General features: G+C 43.8%; 2 protein-coding genes across 3 annotated transcripts; both read right to left on the reverse strand.

Annotated features, from left to right (window-relative positions):
• Positions 1 to 1,043: 1,043 nt before the first annotated feature.
• zgc:110239 (C1 family peptidase) lies at positions 1,044 to 8,264 on the reverse strand. The gene is made up of 11 exons (XM_014178179.3): positions 8,093 to 8,264; positions 6,845 to 6,904; positions 6,575 to 6,667; positions 5,844 to 6,016; positions 5,501 to 5,762; positions 5,198 to 5,393; positions 4,864 to 5,057; positions 4,544 to 4,635; positions 2,178 to 2,339; positions 1,798 to 1,987; positions 1,044 to 1,534 (listed from the first exon to the last, which is right to left on the reverse strand). Exons 1-11 carry the CDS (start codon positions 8,136 to 8,138, stop codon positions 1,347 to 1,349), a joined length of 1,656 nt encoding a protein of 551 aa, XP_014033654.1. The 5' UTR covers positions 8,139 to 8,264; the 3' UTR covers positions 1,044 to 1,346.
• Positions 8,265 to 8,702: 438 nt separating this feature from the next.
• sytl1 (synaptotagmin-like 1) lies at positions 8,703 to 21,582 on the reverse strand. 2 transcript variants are annotated; one of them, XM_014178181.3, is made up of 15 exons: positions 21,431 to 21,582; positions 20,820 to 20,942; positions 20,064 to 20,212; positions 19,872 to 19,983; positions 14,767 to 14,824; positions 14,628 to 14,661; positions 14,462 to 14,517; positions 14,224 to 14,325; positions 11,968 to 12,134; positions 11,455 to 11,557; positions 11,132 to 11,293; positions 10,872 to 10,950; positions 10,673 to 10,772; positions 10,296 to 10,501; positions 8,703 to 10,226 (listed from the first exon to the last, which is right to left on the reverse strand). In XM_014178181.3, coding segments are annotated over exons 1-15 (1,596 nt in total). In that variant the 5' UTR covers positions 21,433 to 21,582; the 3' UTR covers positions 8,703 to 10,083. The 2 variants fall into 2 exon arrangements, with proteins under 2 accessions (XP_014033656.2, XP_014033655.2); XM_014178180.3 differs by having other exon boundaries at positions 14,767 to 14,830.
• Between the last annotated feature and the right edge of the window lie 270 nt (positions 21,583 to 21,852).

A 21,852-nucleotide genomic window follows, 5' to 3' on the forward strand; every position in this document is an offset into this window, starting at 1 on the left:
CCTTATCTTCTTTTCCAGATAACTATTACTCGAGAATGCTAGCTTGAGAGTACATCGGAATATTGTTCATAAATGTGAACACATGCACTAGCTTTTTACAATACTCATTATGTAGCTCTTAAAAGTATATTATGGAGGTATAATTCAGAGGTTTGCAAGGGTTTGGTTGAGTGTAGTAATATGTGTTGGTGAAATGGAGTACATCTAACTGCTATAGCTTTTTTTGGCTGATGTGTATTTTGTTCTGAGGGCATCATTGACAATTGGCAAAGGTTAGATTTGATCCATAGCCATATACACTACATCACCAAAAATATGTAGACACCTGCTTGTCGAACATACATTCCAAAATCACGGGCATTAATATGGAGTTGGTCCCCCCTTTGCAGTTGCCACAAAGTTGGACGCAGAGAATCATCTAGAATGTCATTGTATGCTGTAGCGTCAAGATTTCCCTTCACTGGAACGTCCAGAGGCAATTTGTAACTCGGTGAGTTTTGCAACCGAGAACAGGATTTTTAATATATTTTTTTAAACACGCTACAGCGGTGCCATTCTGTAAGACGTGTGTGTACGGCTGAGCCGTTGTTGCTCCTAGGATGTTTCCACTTCACAATAACAGCACTTACAGTTGACCGGGGCAGCTCTAGCATAGCATAAATTTGACAAACTGACTTGTTGGAAAGGTGGCATCCTATGATGGTGCCATGTTGAAAGTCACTGAGCGCTTCAGTGAGACCATTCTACTGCCAATGTTTGTCTACGGAGATTGCATGGCCGTTTGCTCGATTTTATACACCCGTCAGCAAGGTGTGGCTAAAATAGAATCCACTAATTTGAAGGGGTGTCCACATACATGTACACACACATATATAAAAAAGTGGTGCTACTGCTAGCAGCAGCAGCAAGGCATACGTGTATTCATCATGTGTTTAGAACGACTGAGTGTGTTGGGAAGAGTAAGGTCTTATTTTTGCATGAGTTAGCAAAACACTTGAGTCACAGCATGATGCACCCATGTCATGAACAAAAAGAGCAGCAAGTACAAAAACATTCCACATTTATTGAGATGATTCCACGATTCCAGAGCACAAGTCGGTGTATAGCATGATTCAGTGGGTGTGCGCACGTTTGTGTGACAAAGTGTGTATATGACAGGGAGAGGAAGGCACTGTGCGCCGACCAGCAATAAAACACATCTAAAAACCTCACTGCCTAAACGACATTACTTCCTCCCATGCACAACACACTTCCGATATTATTCCACAATTTCAAATACCCCCTCCTATCATCATTTAAAAAGGAGTGGTAACACCTGTGCGTGCGTTTCGTGTTTCTCCCTCGCTCTATGCCAGCGTAACATATGTAGCGTCAGTGGTAACACCACAGTTGTTATCCTTCATAGACATCAGTATGTACCCGTCATTGCCCCAGTAGGTTGACCAGGAGTTCTTCACCAGCCAGTAAGGCTCCGCCTCCATGACACCATAACCCACTGCAAGCACCGCGTGGTCCAGGGAGTCAGTGGTGTTTCCTAGGAGTGAGGGAGAAGAAAGGGATCACAAGAGAGAACAAGAGCCCTGGGGAACACCTCAAACAGATTTGAAGAATAGCTGTGTATGTGTACCCTATAGCAGGCGTATTCAACTCTCACGCTACGAAGTCTGGACCCTGCTGGTTCTGGTCTACCTCATAATTAATTAATCAGTCCCTGATTAGAGGGGAACAATGAACAACCGCAGTGGAACTGGCGTCGAGGTCCAGAGTTGAGTTTGAGGGCACTATAGTATAACTCACCACATTTGGGTTCATAGTAGACCCCGTGGCTGTAGAAGACAAAGGATCTATGTCCTGCGTCAATACTGACGGCCACTGGGCCGTGTTTAAACAGCGCCACCTTCAGGGCCTCGGCATCACCTGACGTCACATTGGTGTAGCTCTGGATACGAGCTGTCAGCTGGGAAGTGTTGAAGTGGCACAGGCCGTTCTGTTAGGAGAGTAATATACTAGGTTCAAGTACAGTATATTGTGAAGACTTACATGTCCTGTTTGTCAGAGTATATGAGTTTATAAACAAGTGTGTGTAAGACGTGAAAAGCAGCAGGCAAAGCATAGAGCCCTGGGGATTACCTCTAGACAAGCTCTCCTCTCGCTCTCTGTGTTTGTGTGTGTCTCACCATGCCCATGTAGGAACCATAGGTCTCCGTAGTGGCGATGCCGCCGTGTTTCATGATCCACTCGTAGGCCCTCCACTCCTCTCCTCCGTCACATCCGTTATTACCAAAGCCCCAGCTACAATCTACCAACATCTGCTGGGACAAGACCTGGAGAGACCCTGACTACAGGGAGAAAAAAGAAGAATTGACAATTATAACTGGGTGAGAAACATTCTACTTCTCCGGGGCAATAAATAAACCTGCTAACAGAAGACTGGAAATGAAGAGTTGAAAGGGGGGACTGAGAGACCAATTACTGTTTTTTCACAGCAACTTCCACAGCTGCATCTGTGGGTTGCTAGGAGTTCACAGTGGGGAGGAATCTGATTGGCCCCCTGGGAAGTAGTATGTTTATGAACCTGCCAATGCGGCAGGACACAGCACCTCCCGGTCACTTCCTACTGAGAGGACAAGCTCATTTCCTTAGAGCTGGCAGAGGTACAAAGGAGGACCACTGTGACAAGACTAACAACCATCCCCTCAACTCACACCGCTCAACTCTCCCAAATAAGTCCCAACTTCACCTTAAATTGCCTCCTATGTAAGTTCAACAAACTCCTTGAACCACCACACACACGTGGCTCATTAAATCTCCTGAACGGCCATCAGCTACTACTGCTAATGAGTGTGTGTTGTTCAAGGGAAATGGTGAATCCTCAGCGCGACAGCCCATAATAAACCTGTCTTGAACATTTCTAGAGTTGCTAGGTAACACCAGTGAGGAAGGAACACCTGTGGATATGGATTATGGGGTGCAGGGAGACCAGAGATGGTGGTGATACATGCAAGTATATTACAGCTAGAGATCTTACAACACCTCAACCACATAATTATCAACTGACAAACTTCAAGTCATTAACATAATGTGTAAGAATATAAGATAAATATACAAAGCAGAGGACTAGAGGTCAAGAGGGAATTACCAGTCAATGGAAATAGTGTCAGTTCAACATCTGAGTATGGGGTTCCAGTCAGGGACTCATAGGTACATGTGGCAAATTCTCATTGGTACAAACTGTCTATACATTGAGCCTGGGATACTTGGTATTTGGCCAATTTTACTGCAAGAAATTCTAAATTGGTCAACCACAGGCTAGGCTTGAGGATAAACTACATCCGGTCTCTTTGTTAAGTGGAGAAACAATGAGGACATGGAAGAATAAACATCTACTTTCCAGCATAACTGATTTGTTCTTGGAATATATTTCTCTCCCTGATTTGCTTTGATGTTCTTCAATAACAGACCCCAACTGCTAACAAATGCAAATACGTGAGAGGAAAAATAGTGTTCACAAGCTACAGCTAATTGTGAACAAGTTGACATTCTATTTATTTTCATCCATTTTACCTTCTGAATAAATAGACGATATTAATTATCATCCTCCTTAGGGATGAGCAACAGCTCTGACTGTTGATATTATGGGTAGAAAATCCAATTCATTCCATCATTCACTAAGTTGTTGGGTAATTTATAACAACCTTTCAGTGCAGCCTAAGATGTTATTGAAAAAAAACAACTTGCTATGGCTTTAATTCACCTGTTCTGAAGATGGAAGGGGTGTTATAAAAATATGATTTTTGTGTAGAACACAGATCAACTGTACTTGACCATATTACCGGACAGCAATATGGTCAAGTGCAGCAAAGAAAGACCTAGCAAAACAGAGCAGCATGCCTTGCCCTTAACAGCACTAACAACATGCATGATAGTCTTTCCTGGTTGAGGTTGACGAGACATGAAATGCGTTGCTTCTAGATATGAGCCTGTGATGAAAATTCCAGATTGTCTGCACAAGGAAATAACATTCAGCTCAGACATCCATACCCAAGTCCGAAAAAAATTAACAGCAACGCACAGGATTCAGGAGAAATTACTCAAGCAAACAGCAAAATTCCCTTGAAAGAAACTGATTAAAACATGAGACACAAACAGGGTTTTCTAATTTACTGGAATTAAATTGGCCTGTGTGCATTTTACTCAAACAACTATTCCAAGCACACAGCATACAGAGCCTACTTTGAATGAGATTTCTCCTGCAGCTTCTCTGCTGGAGTAAAACATGTGCTTTTATGAGCCCCTTCATTGCACATTTCTAAAATGTAATAATGTGTTAAAAACAGTTATGGTGCATGATTTAAAAAAAATAGCTACTATTGTATCTCAACTGGTAATTGAATCAAGTGCAGGCAACCTGTCCGTCTATCAGTGTGTTTTTGTGGACCCCAGTTAGAATAGTTGCTGCAAAAGCTAATAGGGATCCAAATGAACAGCTATAACACCACTCCAACTGAAGTTATTCTAAAAATCACTGTGTGAGAGATATTACTGTCAGGAAGAGAGCGCCCTCTACTGCTCCAGTGGTGGCAAAGCTCCAACATGAACCACAGATGGCCTGGTCCTTCACCGGAGTCACAGCACCTAGAAAATACACACAATGTTGTCACACATGCATGCACACGCACATGGAAGCTGGTGGGCGGAACTATAGTACGGGCTGAGTAGTCGCTGGAACAGAATAAATGGAACGATATCAAACAAACATATGGAAACCACGTTTGACTCCATTCCATTCAGTTCATTCCAGCAATTACAATGAGCTCATCCTCCTATAGCTCCTTCCACCAGCCTTCTCTGCTCCACACACACCATAGAGCCTCCAGTCCAGCTGATCAGGGACCTGTACTCCAGTGTATAGGTGCATGGGGAACGGTAAGCCGTTGTTGGGCCTCTTCCCTCTGTTTCTGCCCCTCATAGCAGACAGCTCCGACATCGAGAGGTCAGACAGAGAGTTAACCGCCAGGGAGAACGACAGGCCAGCACGGTTCATAGAGTGGACATACCTGGGAGAGGGAGTGATGAGGGAAGAGCGAGAGGGGAATAAAGGAAGACAGAATTTGTAACCTTCAAATTATATTCACCTAAATCTCTTTCAATCACTCATTTGTTTCTCTTGTCCTCTCCTGCTTTCCCCAGCACTCACCGGAGGTTGTGAACAAATGCGTGCTCTCTCTTCTCGTGCTCCCTCTCATCACCATAATGACGCCCAAACTGCTCCTTGAAGTGGCCGAACAACCGCTGGGCGTGGCCTAACGAGGAAGTGTGAATCAGATCTTTCATCGGATTGGCCAGCAGGTGGTGCTCCACCCCCAGACCAGGAAATGAACCACAGCTCATCCCTGAAGAGAGAAAGAGAGATGTGACCTACAAGGACAAGAAAGTGATTAAGATTGTTTGCTAATTGTAACATGGCATGAGAGCCGTGTCTGTGTGTGCACATGCGAACCGTCAGGCAGGGAGAAGACTTTGGGGTCAAACTTTGAGCTGAACTCCTTGTAGTCGACCAGATATTTATCATAATGTGACCCCAGCAGGGTGTTGTAGCCCATCATCTCGTAGTGTAGGGGCGTGGTCACCTCAGCTCCTCCCATAACCCCTCCTTCAGGGCGTGTCACCCAGAGTGTGTAGGTATTCTTCTTGTGTCCAACTACTGTCACATTCTGCCAGACCTCACACAGCACACCTCCATAGTACTCCATCCTGAGGAACTACACACAAAGACCATTTATTACAAATAACTCTTCAAAACTACCTGTATTAATTGAAAAACTCAATGAACTACCACACACCATGAACCCCTGGAGGTCAGGTAGGGATCCTTGAGGTGTGACTGGCTCTTCTTTTGTTCCATTGACCTGGAAACACTTCATAATGTTTAGCTCCACCTCTGTGGTCTCAGGAGTGATCTTATAGGATGATCCCCAAGGAAGCTCCATCCCCATCTGGTACGTTGACACCTGGCCTGCGGGTCACCATGACAACACAGAAAATAAGAACTGAGGTTGACTGCGTGTTAGTGCTGGACTGTAACAAAAGTCTGCACACCCTAGAATAGAGTTAGAGATCCCTGGTCTTAGTGGCCCGCTCCTCATCTCCAGGATTTTATAGCATGATTTAAAAGAAGCTGTAGTTCACTGCTTAGTTGACAAGTTTCACTGTCTAGAAGTGCTGAGGTTTCAGTCTACTGACCTTGACTCAGAACAAAGGCCTCTCAGTTCCACACGTGATTCACTGACAGTGTGTCTCAAATGACATCCACAACAACCCTGCTGCTAACATGCACTACTTCTGATCAAAGCTGCAGCACAGGGGTCTGCTCAAAAGGATGTCATTGGAGACCAAAAAAATGTAATAAAAATCACAGGTCCTGTCCACCCAAGAACAACCCCTAGCCACTTGCTTAAATCTGCAAGGATTTTATAGACATAAGCAATATGGTGGACATTCAGCTTACCTGAGAGAACATAGAACATGGAGCCATATTGCTTGAATATTGTACAGCTGGTGTGTAAATAGTTACCGTGGTAATAGTCGATGCGGCTGGTCCTCCCCTTCAGGTCGAACCAGGCCTCAAATGGTTCCTTTATCTCAGCATAGGGCAGGTAGATCACACCTGATACACAAACGTAATTAAACTAACTAAGTCACTCTGGATAAGAGTGTCTGTTAAATTATTAAAATGTAAATGGGTAGTCTTGTAGTTACTGACAAGTCATGCAAAAGTACAGGATATATATTATTACCATACATTAAGTGACCACTCAGTTCAATAACAATAGGTCTCACTCACCTTTGACATGGTATGCCTTCCCAAAGTCTGGGACTGAAGGGAGGGCTTTTCCCTCTGTGGCTGTGGAGAAAGATCATGTCAATGCCAGAGGTGTATGAAGAGGTCATATCCCAGAGTCTACCCTTAACCCTTCTCATACTATTACTGCTAACATTACCCCGCCACTGTGACCTAAGAGAAGAAAGTGGGTTACAGATGTGGAGTGGGGTATGTGCTTGTTGCAGGACTACAAAGTAAACAACACATATGATAACAGTAGAGACCAGGCATGTGACCACCACTGGCCAAAGTCTAACGCTGGTGGTGTGGTTGGCTGGATGACCTTTGAGGACTTATCACAGACTGGGCAGACAGACTAAGATATGAGGTTTGCTTTTTTCACTCATTATTGTTGAAAAATAATAATTTGTTGCCTACTCTAGTCAGAAGTAACGCGAGTCAACAGTCGAGGCCCACACATGGTATATATTTATCCATCCTTTTATTTAACTAGGCAAGTCCGTAAATAACAAATTCTTATTTACAATGACGGGCTACCCCGGTCAACGCGACTCCCAATCACAGCCGGATGTGATAAAGCCTGGAATCGAAACAGGGATTGTAGTGACGCCTCTTGCACTGAGATGCAGTGTCTTAGACCGCTGCGCCACTCGGGATACACGAATCCAGTTTAGAGATATGTCATTTGGCATAAAATTAACACTGCCAGTTTAGTGACACACAGATACTCTTAAAAAAAAAAAAATTACAAATGTTTATCACGATGTTATACCTAAATCAGTTTGACATAGTAAACTACTTAGGTTACTAGCGTTAGCTGACTAAACTCCAGTCTGGGTTCATTCACCATGGATTGGAGTTCAGTCAGCTCCAATATAGCACTATCCTACCCGTGAGTCACAGTCAACAACATTTGTTTACCAGTGCAACATGCAGGGTCTTGTCACAGAAATTGGTATAATTTGAACCCGCTCATTCCAAGATATTTGACTGGGAGTTTTAGCAGTGCGGTAGGGTCGCACCGGTGTCACGAGATCTGTACTGGCCCGGCAACAGTTATGTTCCCAATTAGCATTTTATCCAAAACACCTAAATACAATTCAGTTCATACAGTAACACTACAAATAATTGTATAGTTGGCCTACATTTGGTTGAGTAAAGAGAGGACGCATCGAATACGCAAAACATAAACAACCAGAATCTATCAACTTTTAATAAACTGTCTTAACAAAAACATCGAGATCTTACCTAGTACGGTCCACAATAGCACAGTTACAATGTACCAGTCCCTCATAGCTTCTGGTCGTAGGTTGTTCTGTGCGTATATGAGAGCAGTCAGAAAGACGTAAACATACCGTATTTAGTTCTGCAACAGCTACTGATTTAAAATGTATCGAATTTAAGTCCATGCTGTAAATGATTGGCATCTATGTTGGCCAATCAGAGGAAAGTCCTGATAGATGCCCTCCAATCACAGGACAGGGGTGGGTGATTTGGGCAAGTCATGTGATTTCGGTCATATGAGGATTTTTGGTATTTATTGTGCATTTCTACAGATATTTTGGCATTATTCGGCATCTTTAGAGTCTGTTAGAGAGAAACGGACATAATCATGTGTATTTACTGTCAGAGCTTTTTTCGCATTTGATAACATTCCCCAGGTCTTCTATGGCTGTATTCCGCAGTGTGGCAGAATGCCATTGCCTCAAAAAACGACAAATACAATTGCGAACCAGTGACACTATGTGGATCCATGTTCTTACTGTCAGTGATTATATGTGAGATGGACACTATTTCGGAAACACAACTAAAATGGTGCGTAATTGAGTCCGATAAATGAGTAGTGTACTCTGTCCACGAGATTACAAAATTGTAGTTTAATCTAGGTATTGATATTTAATTGATCATGTACAATACCATTATTACACAGAAACATTCATAAAGGTTGATTCGTACAGTAAATTGAACTTCACAACAGAGAACCAGAACTGCGTCATAATATATTAGTCAAATACCTGAGTTGGGCTTGAAGTCTAAACGGTGGAGGTGTCAGAATACCCACAAAACCCAAACAGGGAATTGGTTTCAATGGTATTTCCACCATTCATTTTTCCCATAGGGGATTTGAGACACACTTAAAATAAGGGCTGTGTTTCGTGTAGGCTTACCGTGGCATGATGTTTTGATAACCATGTAAATCTCTCCTGGCCAAATTGACTTGTCAATATATTCTACTCAGATACGAAAATGCATATTAGCATAAAAGTAAACATCATGCAAGACTACAAATCCCTACAAGCTCCTGCATTTTATCCCTAGCTGACACCTTTGCTAACAGGTATTGTGCCATTAAAAACTTGCACGAGACAGTTCACAGAATATGTCAATTTAAAGAAATGTAGCCAATTTATTCATTACTACATTTAGCTAACATTTGATAGTTAATCCAGAGATTCTTATCATTGCCTGATTCCGCAGTCTCGTCCAGATCATCATGGCATTTGTAGTGCTTTGTGATAGCCACATTAGCATTTCATTTTTGGGGGGGTAAATTCAAGAAAATATATTGATAAAAGTCACCTTGTCCTAAAGAGATTTAGATGGTTATCAAAACGTTACGCCAGGTTAAATCTACACAAAACACAGCCCTTATTTTAAGTGTTTCTAAAATCCCCTATGGGAAAAAATAAATGGTGGAAAAACGATTGGAACCATTTCCTTGTTAGACAGCTAGGTTATCGCTATTATGACTTATACTGTGGAATAGTCCAAAAAGTACCAACTCCAAGCTAAATTAAGTGCGCCTCAAATACTCTAAATTGTTTACTTGACATATGTATGACACAAGTCTTTAGATTACACATTTTATACAGCAGTTTTAACAGAACATGATTAAGAGTTAATGTCTTTGTTAACTAACACACTGTCATATGCATTTCCTCTCCCTAGTTTCTTCTTTCTAGTTCCTTATTATTGTGCAATGCAATCGTTTGGGCATTTATAAACCACAAGCTAGGCTTGAGGAAGTATAGCTGACCCTATCCTAATTTAAAACAATAGCTCTACACTGCCCTAACTGAAATGTATTTGATTGATCTGGGTCTGTAAAACTAGCCCTACAGGTAGGCTAAAACTATACCCATACGTATCCTACTGTAGGCAACAAAACCCAACACATACTACCAGCAGCACTACCTTTTATATGTACAGATTCTGGTGGGAAGTGTAGTGTGTGTGTGTTATTCTGGGCGGTCAGCCAGGTTAGTTCTGATAGGTAGTGTAGTATCCATCCACTGGTTGGGGTTCAGGATCATGGAGTTCCACACAGATGCTTCTTCCTCTGTTGAATCCATCCAACACACTGCCCCTCCGTAGCTCAGACCTGTAACACACACCTTATTACAATGTCATCTGTGCATACACAGTGTGTATCTATCTGTGTGTATCTCACCTGTCCCACGGCTGAGTCGGACCCCTCCTAGCAGGTGTGTTTTTAACCCTTCACGGTGCCAGACGGTCAGCTCGGCACAGGCCTCTCTCAGGTCAGCAGGCTGGAACCCGTCATACACCATGGTGTGGTTGTAGGTCGGACTGACCGACCGCTTAACCACGCGTGTCTTCTGACCGCTCGACCGGCTGGTGTCCGGCAGCACGTAACTTGGATTAAAGTCAAAGTAGGGTTAAAGAACAGTTATTATACACGTTCCACTATACTGTAAACACAGTCTTATCCCACTAACTCTAGACCCCCGTTCCACAAATCCAGACCTTAAGAACAGCCACACTGCGGGTTTTCTTCCTAGTCCTGACCTCTGAGCTCTAACCCACCTCTTGATGAAGGAGTCGACGGCACCCCCTTTGGTGGAGAGAAGACCCTGCGCTTCCCGCAGCCAGATGTGTAGCTCCCCTGTTAGAGGTAGACCTCCACCTACACAGAATACATTCAGAGTAAGTTCAGACAGAGAGAAGGAGAGAAAGTGAAAGAAAGTGCTGGGTGTGTGTGATGAGCGTAGTGAGCTCAGTTTACCCTCGGACCCTGCTGGGATGAACTTGATAGAGAGCAGGATGTTTCCTCGACTACAGATAGACTCTGGACTACACTGGACCTGAGAGAGAGAGAACAGACAAAGAGGAGAGCGGGAGATTGAAGAGAAGAGAGATTAGGTTAGAAGGGTTACATAAGAGTTCATTGAAATTCTCCGCACCTTCTCTTCTCCTGGCCAGTTAAGACCACATACAATGTAAGACTTACTGCATGGTGTGGTATGTGTGTATACCAGCTCTTACCCGTGGCTGTAGCTGGTACCAGTCAGAGCGTGTGTGTTTCCAGTCCCAGTGAGCCAGCTCAAGCTCCACCTCTCCTAGGAACAGGTTTCTGCCCAGGGGGGCAGCGTGCCACACAGACAGGTTCAGAGTCCTGCCACGCACCTCTGACACACTCATCTTATACTGAAACAAACACAATTATACTGAGACACAAGTGATTCATATATTCACATGTATCAGACAGGACAAGACAGAAGACAGACCGGCAAGTAGACAGAGAGAGGTAACAAACAAGACAGATGCTGAGGAAAAGGAGTCGAGAAAGAGAGTGTGTGTGCTCTCACTTTCAGTGTCTGGTCAAAGACTGGGTTGAGAGTCTTTTTCTTCACTGATGTTTTCTTCTTACTGTGAGATGACTTATCAGGCAGGAGATATGCCTTCACATACCTACAAAACACACACCCACACACACACACTTCTTAACACAAAACAAGTGCTTCTCAAAAGGATAGTTTTACATTTACATTTACGTCATTTAGCAGACGCTCTTATCACCTTATGGTATCCAGTGGAACAACCACTTTACAATAGTACATCTATATCCTTTTTTTTGGGGGGGGGGGGGGGGGGGGTTAGAAGGATTAGTATATCCTATCCTAGGTATTCCTTAAAGAGGTGGGGTTTCAGGTGTCTACGGAAGGTGGTGATTGACTCCGTTGTCCTGGCGTCGTGAGGGAGCTTGTTCCACCATTGGGGTGCCAGAGCAGCGAACAGTTTTGACTGGGCTGAGCGGGAACTGTGCTTCCACAGAGGTAGGGGGGCCAGCATCCTTGAAACAGCAACCCTCCTTTACTTACGGGTCGGAGTGGTTTTTGCGTGCAGCGGCCAGGTCTTCACAGCGACACACTCTGATCTGTAGCTCCTCCATCTGAGTGTCATAGTCCAATGAGAACAGGACACGCCCTTTCACCTCCACTGCTCCGAACTCCCCCGAACTGAACAGACTCATCATACTGCCACTCAACTACACACACACACACACACACACGTTTTGTATGTTAGTACAGTTCAAGTTTGATGTTTATATACAGTTAGGTTGGAGTCTTTAAAACTCGTTTTTCAACCACTCCACAAATTTCTTGTTAACAAACTATAGTTTTGGCAAGTCGGTTAGGACATCTACTTTGTGCATGACGCAAGTAATTTGTCCAACAATTGTTTACAGACAGATTATTTCACTGTATCACAATTCCAGTGGGTCAGAGGTTTACATACACTGAGTTGACTGTGCCTTTAAACAGCTTGGGAAATTCAAAAAAATGATGTCATGGCTTTAGAAGCTTCTGATAGGCTAATTGACATCATTTGAGTAAATTGGAGGTGTACCTGTGGATATATTTCAAGGCCTACCTTCAAACTCAATGTCTCTCTGCTTGACATCATGGCAAAATCAAAAGAAATCAGCCCAGACCTCCACAAGTCTGGTTCATTCTTGGGAGCAATTTACAAATGCCTGAAGGTACCGCGTTCATCTGTACAAACAATAGTACGCAAGTATAAACACCATGGGACCATGCAGCCGTCATACCGCTCAGGAAGGAGACACGTTCTGTCTCCTAGAGATGAACGTACTTTGGTGCGAAAGGTGCAAATCAATCCCAGAACAACAGCAAAGGACCTTGTGAAGATGCTGGAGGAAACCGGTACCAAAGTATCTATATCCATAGTAAAACAAGTCCTATATCGACATAACCTGAAAGGCTGCTCAGCAAGGAAGAAGCCACTGCTCCAAAACTGCCATAAAGTCAGACTACGGTTTGCAACTGCACATGGGGACAAAGATTGTACTTTTTGGAGAAATGTCCTCTGGTCTGATGAAACAAAAATAGAACTGTTTGGTCATAATGACCATCGTTATGTTTGGAGGAAAAAGGGGGAGACTTGCAAGCCAAAGAAAACCATCCGAACCGTGAAGTATGGGAGTGGCAGCATCATGTTGTGGGGGTGCTTTGCTGCAGGAGGGACTGGTGCACTTCATAAAATAGATGGCATCATGAGTGCAGGAAAATGATGTTGCTTCAATATATTCACATCTCAAGACATCAGTCAGGATGTTAAAGCTTGGTCGCAAATGGGTCTTCCAAATGGACAATGACCCCAAGCATACTTCCAAAGTTGTGGCAAAATGGCTTAAGGACAACAAAGCCAAGGTATTGGACCAGTATAAGGGGTTATTGGTTATTGTAGGTATGTCAGGACGTGGCAAGGGGTATTTGTTTTATAGGGTTCGGGGTGTGTGTGTATGTAGAGGGGTGTTGGATTTATGTGTTCCGGGGTTTTTGGTTTATGTTCTTGTTTTGTATTCTAGGGTTTCTATGCTGTGTATTTTTTTGTTGGCCTGGTGTGGCTCTCAATCAGGAACAGCTGTACATCGTTGTTTCAGATTGAGAGTCATACTTAGGGAGCTTATTTTTCCACCTGTCCCTTTGTGGGTAGTTGTTTTTTGCATTGCTGTTTTGGATAGCCTGCGAAACTGTTGTACTGTCGTTTCTTTGTTTATTGTTTTATTTGTGTTCACATAAATAAAATAATGATGAGCACGCAACCCGCTGCGCCTTGGTCTAATCCCTTCGACTACCGTGACAGGAGTGGCCATCACAACGCCCTGACCTCAAATCCCATAGAAAATTTGTGGGCAGAATTGAAAAAGCGTGTGTGAGCAAGGAGACCTAGAAACCTGACTCAGTTACACCAGCTCTGTCAGGAGGAATGGGCCAAAATTCACCCAACTTATTGTGGGAAGCTTGTGGAAGGCTACCCGAAACGTTTGACCCAAGTTAAACAATTTAAAGGCAATGCTACCAAATACTAATTGAGTGTATGTAAACTTCTGACCCACTGGGAATGTGATGAAATAAATAAAAGCTGAAATAAATCACTCTCTACTATTATTCTGACATTTCACATTCTTAAAATAAAGTGGTGATCCTAACTGACCAAAGACAGGGAATTTTTACGAGGATTAAATGTCAGGAATTGTGAAAAACTGAGTTTAAATGTATTTGGCTAAAGTGTATGTAAACTTCTACTTCAACTGTATGTGTGTGGCTCACTGTGTAGTTAGACTGTAGACTGCTGACTGAGCTCCCAGGCCTTAGAGGTGTCGGATCAGCATCTGTCACACCACTGGACACCGAGTTTGTGTCCTCTGAGTCCTACACACACACACACACACACACACACACACACACACACACACACACACACACACAGCATGTTTCTAGAACAGAAAGAGGCAATAGTAGGATAAAACGTTATCCCAAACAAGGAGTGAGTGTCTGTAGACTGTACCTGCAGTGTTCCCTCCCCTGTCTCCTCTCTGTGTACATTTCTCCTGCTGTAATACTCTGGGAGGTGCAGACACAAACACATTAATCAGACAGAATGAGAGGGAGAGTGCGGTGGAGGAGGGCGAGAGAAATGAACGGGGAAGAGAGAGACAGGGAGGAATGTGTACCTGAAGATGAGATGCTGTTGCTGTCCTGGAGACTCTGGAAGGAAAGAGAGAGGAGAGAGATTACCTCTCCACAACTAGACAGACAATCCTGCTCCTACACACACACACACACACACACACACACACACACACGACTAACCTGTGTGTTTGGGCTCCTGGTTCTGGGCCTGGGTGTAGGTGTGAGATGATTTTGACTCCTGTAACTGAAATTTTAAAACTAAAACAACATACATTAAAACTGTACATACAAGTACTTCTTCAACCATACATACACTTCTTTAAGCATTAAATGTATTTTTGTTTCAATGTCCACACTCAGTTCTACATGTGAATCATATCAGATTTGCACATTCACACTGATGTAGCCTCTCAAATAGCACACAGATGCAATGCTCCTGTTTCTTAAATGTTGGATGGTTGTCATGGTAATGGATGTGGTATGACTCAGAACTGAAAAGATTAGATTCTACGTGCTTTTTTCTGTTTACACATTGGGGAAAAGATCAGATACTGTATGAATCACATATTTCAATACATCAGAATTGATGTGTAAAAACACATAAACACACAAACATACAGTTGAAGTCGGAAGTTTACATACACCTTAGCCAAATACATTTAAACTCAGTTTTTCAAAATTCCTGACATTTAATCCTAGTAAAAATTCCCTGTTTTAGGTCAGTTAGGATCACCACTTTATTTTAAGAATGTGAAATGTCAGAATAATAGTAGAGAGAATGATTTATTTCAGCTTTTATTTCTTTCATCACATTCCCAGTGTCTCAGAAGTTTACATACACTCAATTACTATTTGGTAGCATTGCCTTTAATTTGTTTAACTTGGGTCAAACGTTTCGGGTAGCCTTCCACAAGCGTCCCACAATAAATTGGGTGAATTTTGGCCCATTCCTCCTGACAGAGCTGGCATAACTGAGTCAGGTTTGTAGGCCTCCTTGGTCGCAAACGCTTTTTCAGTTCTGCCCACAAACTTTCTATGGGATTGAGGTCAGGGCTTTGTGATGGCCACTCCAATACCTTGACTTTGTGGTCCTTAAGCCATTTTGCCACAACTTTGGAAGTATGCTTGGTGTCATTGTCAATTTAGAAGACCCATTTGCGACCAAGCTTTAACATCCTGACTGATGTCTTGAGATGTTGTTTCAATATATTCACATACATTTCCTGCCTCATGATGCCATCTATTTTGTGAAGTGCACCAGTCCTTCCTGCAGCAAAGAATAGAATGACCTTCTTGATCCTAATCAGTCAGGTTTCAAGACTGGGCATTCAACTGAGACTGCTCTTCTCTGTGTCACGGAGGCTCTCCGCACTGCTAAAGCTAACTCTCTCTCCTCTGCTCTCATCCTTCTAGACCTATCTGCTGCCTTTGATACCGTGAACCATCAGATCCTCCTCTCCACCCTCTCCGAGCTGGGCACCTCCGGCACCGCGCACGCTTGGATTGCGTCCTACCTGACAGGTCGCTCCTACCAGGTGGCGTGGCGAGAATCTGTCTCCGCACCACGTGCTCTCACCACTGGTGTCCCCCAGGGCTCTGTTCTTGGCCCACTCCTATTCTCGCTATACACCAAGTCACTTGGCTCTGTCATATCCTCACATGGTCTCTCATATCATTGCTATGCAGATGACACACAATTAATCTTCTCCTTTCCCCCTTCTGACAACCAGGTGGCGAATCGCATCTCTGCATGTCTGGCAGACATATCAGTGTGGATGACGGATCACCACCTCAAGCTGAACCTCGGCAAGACGGAGCTGCTCTTCCTCCCGGGGAAGGACTGCCCGTTCCATGATCTCGCCATCACGGTTGACAACTCCCTTGTGTCCTCCACCCAGAGTGCTAAGAGCCTTGGCGTGACCCTGGACAACACCCTGTCGTTCTCCACCAACATCAAGGCGGTGACCCGATCCTGTAGGTTCATGCTCTACAACATTCGCAGAGTACGACCCTGCCTCACACAGGAAGCGGCGCAGGTCCTAATCCAGGCACTTGTCATCTCCCGTCTGGATTATTGCAACTCGCTGTTGGCTGGGCTCCCTGCCTGTGCCATTAAACCCCTACAACTCATCCAGAACGCCGCAGCCCGTCTGGTGTTCAACCTTCCCAAGTTCTCTCACGTCACCCCGCTCCTCCGCTCTCTCCACTGGCTTCCAGTCAAAGCTCGCATCCGCTACAAGACCATGGTGCTTGCCTACGGAGCTGTGAGGGGAACGGCACCTCCGTACCTTCAGGCTCTGATCAGGCCCTACACCCAAACAAGGGCACTCCGTTCATCCACCTCTGGCCTGCTCGCCTCCCTACCTCTGAGGAAGCACAGTTCCCGCTCAGCCCAGTCAAAACTGTTCGCTGCTCTGGCACCCCAATGGTGGAACAAGCTCCCTCACGACGCCAGGACAGCGGAGTCAATCACCACCTTCCGGAGACACCTGAAACCCCACCTCTTCAAGGAATACCTGGGATAGGATAAAGTAATCCTTCTAACCCCCCCTTAAAAGATTTAGATGCACTATTGTAAAGTGGTTGTTCCACTGGATATTATAGGTGAATGCACCAATTTGTAAGTCGCTCTGGATAAGAGCGTCTGCTAAATGACTAAAATGTAAAATGTAAATGCAAAGCACCCCCACAACATGATGCTGCCACTCCCGTGTTTCACGGTTGGGATGTTCTTTGGCTTGCAAGCCTCCCCGTTTTTCCTCCAAACATAACAATGTTCATTATGGCCAAACAGTTCTATTTTTGTTTCATCAGACCAGAGGACATTTCTCCAAAAAGTACGATCTTTGTCCCCATGTGTTGTTGCAAACCGTAGTCTGACTTTTTTATGGCGGTTTTGGAGCAGTGGCTTCTTCCTTGGTGAGTGGCCATTCAGGTTATGTCGATATATAAGACTCGTTTTACTGTGGCTATAGATAATTTTGTACCTGTTTCCTACAGCATCTTCACAAGGTCCTTTGCTGTTGTTCTGGGATTGATTTGCACTTTTCACACCAAAGTATGTTCATCTCTAGGAGACAGAACACATCTCCTTCCTGAGCGGTATGACGGGTGCGTGGTCCCATGGTGTTTATACTTGCGTACTATTGTTTGTACAGATGAACGTGGTACCTTCAGGTGTTTGGAAATTGCTCCCAAGGATGAACCAGACTTGTGGAGGTCTATAATGTTTTTTCTGAGGTCTTGGCTGATTTCTTTTGATTTTCCCATGATGTCAAGTAAAGAGGCACTGAGTTTGAAGGTAAACCTTGAAATACATCCACAGGTACACCTCCAATTGATTCAAATGATGTCAATTAGCCCATAAGAAGCTTCTAATGCCATGACATCATTTTCTGGAATTTTCCAAACTGTTGAAAGGCACAGTCAACTTAGTGCATGTAAACTTCTGATCCACTGGAATTGTGATACAATTAAGTGAAATATTCTGTCTTTAAACAATTGTTGGAAAAATTACTTGCATCATGCACAAAGTAGATGTCCTAACCGACTTGCCAAAACTATAGTTTGTTAACAAGAAATTTGTGGAGTGGTTGAAAAACGAGTTTTAATGACTCCAACCTAAGTGTACAGTGAGGAAAAAAGTATTTGATCCCCTGCTGATTTTGTACGTTTGCCCACTGACAAAGTAATGATCAGTCTATAATTTTAATGGTAGGTTTATTTGAACAGTGAGACAGAATAACAACAAAAAAGTCCAGAAAAACGCATGTCAAAAATGTTATAAATTAATTTGCATTTTAATGAGGGAAAAAAGTATTTGACCCCCTCTCAATCAGAAAGATTTCTGGCTCCCAGGTGTCTTTTATACAGGTAACGAGCTGAGATTAGGAGCACACTCTTAAAGGGAGTGCTCCTGATCTCAGCTTGTTACCTGTATAAAAGACACCTGTCCACAGAAGCAATCAATCAGATTCCAAACTCTCCACCATGGCCAAGACCAAAGAGCTCTCCAAGGATGTCAGGGACAAGATTGTAGACCTACACAAGGCTACAAGACCATCGCCAAGCAGCTTGGAGAGAAGGTGACAACAGTTGGTGCGATTATTCGCAAATGGAAGAAACACAAAAGAACTGTCAATCTCCCTCGGCCTGGGGCTCCATGCAAGATCTCACCTCGTGGAGTTGCAATGATCATGAGAACGGTGAGGAATCAGACCAGAACTACACGGGAGGATCTTGTCAATGATCTCAAGGCAGCTGGGACCATAGTCACCAAGAAAACAATTGGTAACACACTACACCGTGAAGGACTGAAATCCTGCAGCACCCCCAAGGTCCCCTTGCTCAAGAATACATATACATGCCCGTCTGAAGTTTGCCAATGAACATCTGGATGATTCAGAGGACAACTGGGTGAAAGTGTTGTGGTCAGATGAGACCAAAATGGACCTCTTTGGCATCAACTCAACTCGCCGTGTTTGGAGGAGGAGGAATGCTGCCTATGACCCCAAGAACACCATCCCAACCGTCAAACATGGAGGTGGAAACATTATGCTTTGGGGGTGTTTTTCTGCTAAGGTGACAGGACAACTTCACCGCATCAAAGGGACGATGGACGGGGCCATGTACCGTCAAATCTTGGGTGAGAACCTCCTTCCCTCAGCCAGGGCATTGAAAATGGGTCGTGGATGGGTATTCCACCATGACAATGACCCAAAACACACGGCCAAGGCAACAAAGGAGTGGCTCAAGAAGAAGCACATTAAAGTCCTGGAGTGGCCTAGCCAGTCTCCAAACCTTAATCCCATAGAAAATCTGTGGAGGGAACTGAAGGTTCGAGTTGCCAAACGTCAGCCTCGAAACCTTAATGACTTGGAGAAGATCTGCAGAGAGGAGTGGGACAAAATCCCTCCTGAGAAGTGTGCAAACCTGGTGGCCAACTACAAGAAACATCTGACCTCTGTGATTTCCAACAAGGGTTTTGCCACCAAGACACTAAGTCATGTTTTGCAGAGGGGTCAAATACTTATTTCCCTCATTAAAATGCCAATCAATTTATAACATTTTTGACATGCGTTTTTCTGGATTTTTGTTGTTGTTATTCTGTCTCTCACTGTTCAAATAAACCTACCATTACAATTATAGACTGATCATTGCTTTGTCAGTGGGCAAACGTATAAAATCAGCAGGGGATCAAATACTTTTTTCCCCTCACTGCATGTAAACTTCAACTGTACATATAACAGCACAATCCAACCCCTTTTTATTATAAATGCCTTTACCTCCGCTTGTCATTCTCGTCTTTCTTGTCATTTATCTGAGAAGTTGGGTCTTTGTTGTTCGTGGGAGGAGCATCTTCTGTCTGCCCGTTAAACACCCCACTCAGAGGCAAATCTGTCAATCAATAAATTAATCAATCTATACCAGATGTCCTGCTTCTTGGTTATTATTGGTGTGTGTGTGTGTAGTCTGACCTGTTCTTGGCTTCCTGCGTCGTATAGAGGCCTGTACGATGTCAACGCTGTTCTTCGCGTCTCGGTGGCGTTTGCTTCTCTCCTCATTAAACCACGCCCCCGACAGTGACCTCAAACGCACTGGGTCTGCCTCTTTCTGCTGCAGGGCCCTGAAGGTTAAACATCATGTTCACTATATTTAAGCAATAAGGCCCAAGGGGGTGTGGTATATGGCCAATATACCACGGCTAAGGGCTGTTCTTAAGCCCGACGCAACGTGGAGTGCCTGGATAAATCCTTTAGCCGTGGTTATTGCTATTATAAACTGGTTACCAACATAATTAGAGCAGTAAAAATAATTGTTTTCTCATACCCGTGGTATATGGTCTGAAACACCACAGTTGTCAGCCAAACAGCATTCAGGGCTCGAACCACCCAGTTTATTATAATATCATTTATAATACCGCTTATTAATGAGGGTTACTTGCAATGACAGATTCGGTTGTTTTCACAACCAAACTTAGTTGAATGCACTGACTGAGTCAGCTTAGAGAAATGGGTCTGATAAATGACTAAAATGTCAAATAAAACAATGTTTAGTTATATGAATCAAGTGCTGGGTAAAAAAAAAGCTTGCACCCACACTGGCCCTCTGTGGATAACATTAACAGCCCCTGGGTTTGACAGACCTCTATATTTGGAAAAACGTCACTCAATCAATCAGTCAACTTGATGCCCATAAGGGACCTAAAGGGTTAAATAATAATCACCTCTCACCTTAAACGACCTTCATCACGGGAACGCAGCTCAGAGTCCCTTAGCAACACTTCCAAGATGGAAGACTGCTCTGCCTCTGACAGGTGACTCAGGTCCAACAACTCCCCTTCTCCCTCCATCACCCTGAGAGCGAGAGAACATTGTAAAGTACAGTACTACTAGTATGACAGAATGCCTGACAGGGATCGGTTTACTACGTTTATCAGTTGGCACTTCCTCCTAAAATGAGGCTATTGTAGAATCTCTATAGTGTGTTTGTACTGTATGGTCTGACAGCATGTAAACTGGTCTCACCTGGGCGATTAGTGCATGCGCTCAGAGCTTCCGTGTGTTTTTTTATTTTTTATTTTGCAATCAGGATACAAAGCGCAACATCCGCGGCGCGCGAGCTTTCCACAGTACAACACTTCCCCAACAGCCCGTTTTAACTTGTTAGTAAAAAGTATGTTAGGCACCTGTGACCTCGGTACACACCTTCTAAAAGCAAACATGCAGAATACACATAAAACAAACACTGCGAGAGAAGGCTACCTGTCCCAACTTGCTCTGAAACTGGTAAAAAGTTTGAAAAACAGGCTGGGGAAAAAATACAAATAACCGTTTATACTTACATCAATGATGTCCAGTGTTGGTGGATATTTTTTCTCCAGGAGAAGTTTTGGTGTCTGAAAAGTCCAAGCGGTGTGGTGGAACTTGGCGAGGTTGACGCGACACGGTAGACTGCTGAATAAACGCGAACACGCCTTCTCTTTCAGGCAGGATGCAAAACACGAACTGGAGCTAAAAAAAGAAATAGCATCAGATAAACCTGTAGGCTATTAGAGTGTTATACGAAGTTTACAACATATTTATATAATGGGATGTTGTAGACACGTAGCCTATACATATGCTTACGCGCATCTTGCTCTTTATTTACGCGAAATCGGCGTAGGCGTAATAATAATCAATAATCGGATCCGACAGGAGCAGTTTGTGTGAGCCGGTTAATTTGCTAAGTTTCATTTGCATAAGAAAAACACAACGTCTCAACTGT

This window comes from Salmo salar, chromosome 27, assembly GCF_965601325.2.
Source record: "Salmo salar chromosome 27, fSalSal1, whole genome shotgun sequence".
NCBI classification, from domain to species: Eukaryota; Metazoa; Chordata; class Actinopteri; order Salmoniformes; family Salmonidae; genus Salmo; species Salmo salar.

Excerpts from the sequence above, each read along its gene's own strand:
- zgc:110239 (XM_014178179.3), bottom strand. The coding sequence starts at position 8,138 with ATGAGGGACTGGTACATTGTAACTGTGCTATTGTGGACCGTACTAG. Across the intron at positions 5,058-5,197 it reads GCATTTGTTCACAACCTCCG|GTATGTCCACTCTATGAACC; the intron begins GTGAGTGCTGGG and ends TCCCTCTCCCAG. Across the intron at positions 4,636-4,863 it reads GCTGGACTGGAGGCTCTATG|GTGCTGTGACTCCGGTGAAG; the intron begins GTGTGTGTGGAG and ends TGTATTTTCTAG.
- sytl1 (XM_014178180.3), bottom strand. Across the intron at positions 14,326-14,461 it reads CAGGGGAGGGAACACTGCAG|GACTCAGAGGACACAAACTC; the intron begins GTACAGTCTACA and ends GTGTGTGTGTAG. Across the intron at positions 10,227-10,295 it reads CCGACTCAGCCGTGGGACAG|GTCTGAGCTACGGAGGGGCA; the intron begins GTGAGATACACA and ends TGTGTGTTACAG.